Source organism: Chenopodium album, chromosome 20 (genome assembly GCF_948465745.1).
Source record: "Chenopodium album chromosome 20, dcCheAlbu1.1, whole genome shotgun sequence".
Taxonomy (NCBI): Eukaryota; Viridiplantae; Streptophyta; class Magnoliopsida; order Caryophyllales; family Amaranthaceae; genus Chenopodium; species Chenopodium album.
Window position 1 is genome coordinate 33,503,617 of NC_137853.1, and position 6,494 is coordinate 33,510,110.

Consider the following 6,494-nt stretch of genomic DNA (forward strand, 5'->3'; position numbering starts at 1 on the left):
TACAATTTATTTTCAATTTTCTTTTCCACAATGTTAATGTAATTTTTTAAGCAATTATGTTGGCTTTTAAAAAAGAAAATGATTCATACAACCTTAGAGGCTGCAAACAAAAATCTAAAAGTGAAAATAATAAGTGAAATCAAACCTTAATTATACCATTCGACACATGATTTTGGATGGCAATTGACCGGTGGGTGTGTTTCTACTAGTTGTTTTACAATCGATTGATTTTAAATATATTTGGTAAAAAATAGTTATTAATTGTTGACTATAAGTCTATAGGTATACAAAAAAGTAGAGGTGATCAAATGGCAGACGGGCTAGGTGGAGGGTAAAAATTTAACTTGCTTAGTCAGGTCGAACCGAAAATTCTTGCCTAGACCCTGCCTACAAAATTGGATCAGGCCTAGCAGGCCAAACAAACAAAAAAGCTTGTTTATACAATCTTGCTCTTTCCTAAAGATAGTTTTCAAATGGCTATAATAAAATCGTGGCCATTGTAATCAAGTGAACTCAACCCCTTCAACTTTTTTTTATTTCTAATGTCAAATGATTGGTTTCTTGAATATTAGAGACAAATCTCACAACTTATCTTCTTATTATTCGAATTTCTTCTTTTTTTCCTCCCTTTTTCTTCTTTAAAGGAGGATGATTCATTCTTTGACAAACTGATGCAAAAATTATGGACCTAGACCACCTAGTAATATATAAATGTCGTAGAGTACTAGTTTATAGGTTTATTGTTAATAAAGTAAAATCAAATGTTGGTTTTTAATGTAGATGGCAGATGGGTGAATCATTCGAAATTATAAATTGCAAGTACATGCATCAATGGAAAAATTCAGTCTGGATTAGAAACTGAAAAAGTTTTTTTTTTTTCTTTTTTTTTGTAAAAAAATTTCATATCTTTATTAAAAATTAAAGTCAATTGGATGAACGGACAAGATTGATCATTAAAAATGTAGGTCTCAAGCTTAAAACTAATTACAATAGCTACAATTTTATTGTGTCCATTGAATAGTGTTCCTTAACATCGTCTTTTGTCCGGCTAATTATCGACTAATTAACCTGAAAGACAAATAACTAAACAAAGTAACAAACCAACGACGATTATGCATCAAGTTAATCAAACTCAATCAAAATGTTGTATTAAGACCTCTAAATATCATTCTTATTGTACAGAATAACAACGTTCTTTCACTGTTGAACACAAAGTTTACGTTCTTGTAAAGAACAATAGAACATAGAAATCATTCTATCATGTTCTCCTTCATTGCCACTTCTTAGCCAACGCCGAATTGAAAAGGAATACATAATTAAGGACACAGTTGGTCTGTCATCCAGTTACCATTTTGCTGTATTATTCGCATTAGAGGCCAGAATATGTCCAATCTGTTAAACCCCTTTGAACCCTGTAACCAATTTACCGCGAATGTTTAGTAATAAAAAAAATGTAAGTACTTGATGGTATGTATAACAAGTTAACAACTATGGAGTAATGTGTAGTACTTCAACTATGAAGCTTGCCCACTTGTTACGACGATTTTCCAAGGCCCCTTTTAAGATGGTTAGTTTCAATTTGTGCATTACTTCTGCTATCTCAAAGAAGGCTCCTTCATCATTGCAGACCATCTGTTCAACAAGGTATATAGAAAAGCCAATTTAGTAATTTCATTTCTAATTTACCAATTTTTTTGGGATGATTCGAAGTTCAGTAAAAGGATGATAACATTCATTTACCTGTATCAGAAATTGACTAGGGTGTTCCAAATCTTTTACAATAATAGGGCATGCTTTAAAGTTATTTCCATCTTCTACAGAAGCATTATCCTGCAGAAAGTTAAAAAAAAAATGTCATTTATATTGTTGGAAATTTCGTGTTCTTTGAAGGATATAGGGCCAAGAGAAGAAGCTTATATTTGCGAAATCAGCAGCATAGCAGCCTCAGCAGGTAGTTTTAAAGCCTGGGATCAAGCATCACTCCTCCGGCCTCTTCATCCGATTCCAAATTATATTTCCTCTTGTCATGAGCATCATTGATTTGAAGGATAACAAAACTTGCTAATTGTAACACATGTGAGTATGATAGTTTCTGTACCCTGCTCAAAGTGTTACAGTAGTTTCGAAGATATATACATATAGGATTGTTTGAAATCTAACAGCATATATAGTAGTAGTAGTAGTTTTAAGAGCTCATGTACCTCTTGACTTATGAAGTGTTTCAGTTTCTCTGCTCGTTCTGTCACGCTTTTTAAGAACATCATATGCTTTGCAGTTTGGTTTAGCAGCCCATCAATGCTACTCTGTGATGCAAAAAAAAATATAGTGAATTTTACAGGACAGTAGCAACTATAATATGCCTTACAAGTTACAAATCAGAAAAAACTACTAAGTTATTTTACTAGAGCTACCGACATTTGCACCATCAGGGACTAATTTGCGCAACACTTTGAGTCGATCTTGAATAAGTTGTCTATCTCTTGGCCTCGGTCTATCATTACTTTTTGGTTTCTCCTTCTTGCCCCTGCTGTGTTTGGTCTTCTTGACATTCTTATCTTCGAGCAACTTTGTAGCATGTTTGATTCGTTGCTTATCTTCAACAGCTGCACTTTCTAAGCTCTCCAATGAGGGGGCTGAAGTCATACCAAACACGCTTTGGTGGTCTGACATAGTGTTGCACTCCTCTGGTGCTGAGATAGTATCAGGAGTCGTCTCTGCCAATGAGGTTACAGATGATTTGCTAGTTACACGGAGATTAAAACTAGTACTGTCATAGGAATTATTAATCGAAGTAGCAACCACATCTTCCAAAAGATGTTCTTGCTTATCAACTAGTCCACATGATTCGACTGCTGAAAAACAAAATCCGTCATGAGAGTACACATTTTCCTTGTAAGTGCATCCTAAGTGCCTGTCTTCGTACATTCTGAAAACTGGCTGAAGTACTGATTGTAGCTCACAGTCTCTAGGAAAATCACTGGGATTTCCGCGGCTAGTGAGGCCTATTCCTGATTCAGCTGTCGGAGGAAATTTCACTTCTCTGGGAACCGGATCAGAACATCTCTCAGTATATGTTTCTGCAGAGACTCTAGTACCAACAAATTCTTCATCTCTAGCAAACATCCACATTTCTGCTGCCTCTTCTGACACACAATCTGTAGGGAAATCGTCGAGGTTTCTGCTGTTAGTGTGATTTACTGCAAATCCAGCAGCAGGTGAACAATTATCATTGAAATCTTCTTCATGGCAAGAAAACATCCACATTGTTGTTGCAGATGGTGTGTCAGAATTAAAAACCTCGCTTGTATTTGGCTCAATATTGGTATTTAAGTATGGATAAAACATGTTCTGATCATCAATAATACAGGAAATTTCCTCAAGCTCGAGAAAATTTTCCTCCATAAAAGGAACAAGTTGATCATAAGTGGCTGGGAAATCATTTTCTATGAATTCTGCATCATGAATAATAATTGTATCCTGATCATAATCCATTCTTTGTAGATTGTTGCAAGTGAAAGATGAGTCGTTGTTGTTTTCTTGTTCAGCCATCAGAATCGATGAGCAAAGAAGAGGATCATAAACATGACTAGGTAATGCAATGGTTGTCATGTAGGTATGAGTGAAGAATTTCTCTCTAATATCAGCACATACGGCTAGACTTTCATCAACCTAATCAGTTATTTAAAACAAAAGAGGTATAAGCTTCATACTTTCATACAAAGTGAACAAATTAAAGATACTAATATCTAAATATAAAAGCAAGTTTGATTTTAAATCAAAATCTGCCAATGAGATATCATAAAATGCCACTATCATATATACCACACTTTACATTGAGAAAGCAGCTTAAGTACACACCAGGTTATAGTATAAGTATCTAGATGAAACATGACTCTTAGTCAAGTAAGCTAAGTCAATTATATCAGCAAACGAACATCTTTGTTTTTTTTTTTTTTTTGGCCGTTTTGAAAAATTTATGACCTTTAAAACATGAAGGATATTTATGTAAAATCATGTCATATCCTGAACTACAGTCTTAATAGGAGGTTAAGAAGATGTGACAACTGACAAGTAATAATGAACATATGAAGGATAATACTTGTATATTCTTTTTGTTCAGCTTAAGGTTTGTGTTGTTGGTTTCAAACACAATTTACATATGAACTGTAATTGAATTGCATAGCATCAAATAAAAGCCCATTTGTTTTTCAACACATGCAAACTACTAAAGTGATTCATATATGATATATCATGTATACAAGAATAGGTACATAAGCACTATTTAATTTTTTAACATATGCATTAGTATTACCTTAATTTAAATAATAGGAGCAATATTATTGAAGGGTCATATAATGCCAAAATTTTTAACATTTAACAAGTTTGTTGATCGGTCACCTTTTCAAATGAGCCCAATTGCAAAACTCCATATGGTAACAAAGGTGCTAGTAATGTTGTCTGCACAAAAATAAGCATACAAGTGAGCCAAATGTCTCCTAGATCGATAATTGATGCACCTTGAAATGGCAAGCAGGTTGTTAATGTCGGGTCAAATTAGTTCAGGCCTTATTAAATTGATGGGTTGTTCACCGAGGATGGATTCAATTTAGTTCGGGTCATATTCAGGATTTTCATCAATTGTTAATATTGAATATTAATTCGATATAATATGAATCAATTTTGAGTTATTTCAACTTGAGTCAAAATCAGATTAACAAGTTTAATTCAAGCATGATTGAATGTGAACTTGATAATTCAACTCGTATACTCTATTGGTGAGATGGATGTTATATATAATATGAATTTTATATGATAAAATCAACTCACCTTGATTCCTGCTCCAATCGGAAGAAGCCAATCATCGGCATACTGCATACGAAAAAAAGGCAGCATTAGTTTAGGAAAATTAAAGTTATCATGCAAACTAAACATGTCAAAACTCACCCCTAAGTTGGAAATGAGCTCAATTGATTCAATGTCGTCTGAATAAATCCATATATCACTATCTGCAAATGCCACTCTTCCCACCATCCTGATTAATATATATTCAAGCGAATAACAATTATTGGCAAGCAGGTCGATCAAGTTGTACATATAGTTACATCAATAAACATAAAGTCTGCACGGCGTCGAGATTGGTACGTATTTGGGATTGGGGGTTTGGGAATTAGAGAATGTATATTATCTCGAGTTTGAACTAAACTCAAACTGAGCATGATAAACAATTTTTAATTAGTAAGTACAAACTTCACAAGTTGAGCAATCACTAAAGTTGTTGCTTGACTAACTTTATATATAGTCTAGTCGATCTCCATATTCAAACGGAAAAACACCCCATCATAATAATCATAACATAAACAATTACAACTATTCTTCTAAAATAATTAGTATAAAAGAGAAAGATCATACCCCTCTCCTAGCAAATATTGACAACATGACATATCAGCAACTGCAAATCCAATGAAGGAATGTACATCATCGCAGATGTTTGTACCATCACCAAAATTTTGTACATCTTCTTGTATTGAGTTATTAGGATCGCTTAATATGCTTCGACATGGTTCTTGTAACGACTTTTCGGAGTCACAATACACGTCTTCACAGGTCAAAACCCTAATGAAAATTTCAAGTAATTATCAATATATGATAATGAGCAAATGAGTTTATCAACAATCACTATAACCTATCAAAAAATTAGCAAGGATTTATGGTACTATATAATCAATCCGACATGTATTCTTAATGTGTAATTGACTAATTGTACCCTTTCTGCCTTTTTGGGGTTCTCAATTCCACATAATTAAGGATATGTCACAATGTTACTATACATTGTGCATGACATGCACCAAATTAAAAGCGAAAGAATATCTTACTTGTAGTTTTCTACTTGATGAAGCTTCCAAAACACAGCATAGCTCCATTGAGAACTAGTGCAGAGATTTTTGAGCAATTGCCTTAAGGCAACAGTTTCCATCAGCCAAGATTAGTATTATAAAAGTTAAGATTTTTTAAAAAAAACTGAACTAACCAATATATTGCAACACTTTCTAAGTTATATAATCCTCGTTAGCTACCACTGTATGAAGCTCCTCCGGCTTGTCGAACTCGAAAACTTGCCCTTCTTTTTAGCAATGGCCACATTCCAAGAAGCAACCAGCACATTGCTAAGTTTAACTCACTTTTTTCATCAAGCAATTGCCCATTTAAATTGTTGTTCATAAAAACTTTGTGTTATACGTACCACATGTAACAATCTTCACTCGCAAAATGATCTGCGCAAACAAGATCGTGACAACAATTAGCACTACCTAAAGGCAATTTTCCATGTCCGTTCACTTATAAGACTTGTAAATTGTACATGGTACATTTAAGATAATTAATTAGTAATTGTTTTGCTCATGTACTTGTATCTTGTGAGCATATGGGTCCAAAAATGACCTTTATCCTAATCCTCGCATCTAAAAGGACATTATGCATGAATTGAAGAATATGTA

At 33.7% G+C, this 6,494-nt stretch overlaps 1 protein-coding gene across 1 annotated transcript; it reads right to left on the reverse strand.

Annotated features, from left to right (window-relative positions):
- Window positions 1-1,306: 1,306 nt before the first annotated feature.
- On the reverse strand, window positions 1,307-6,245 carry LOC145597068 (transcription factor LHW-like). Its single transcript, XM_081653245.1, has 10 exons — window positions 5,874-6,245; window positions 5,410-5,613; window positions 4,945-5,032; window positions 4,828-4,869; window positions 4,399-4,458; window positions 2,416-3,669; window positions 2,198-2,303; window positions 1,741-1,847; window positions 1,510-1,632; window positions 1,307-1,412 (listed from the first exon to the last, which is right to left on the reverse strand). Exons 1-10 carry the CDS (start codon window positions 5,972-5,974, stop codon window positions 1,317-1,319), a joined length of 2,181 nt encoding a protein of 726 aa, XP_081509371.1. The 5' UTR covers window positions 5,975-6,245; the 3' UTR covers window positions 1,307-1,316.
- Between the last annotated feature and the right edge of the window lie 249 nt (window positions 6,246-6,494).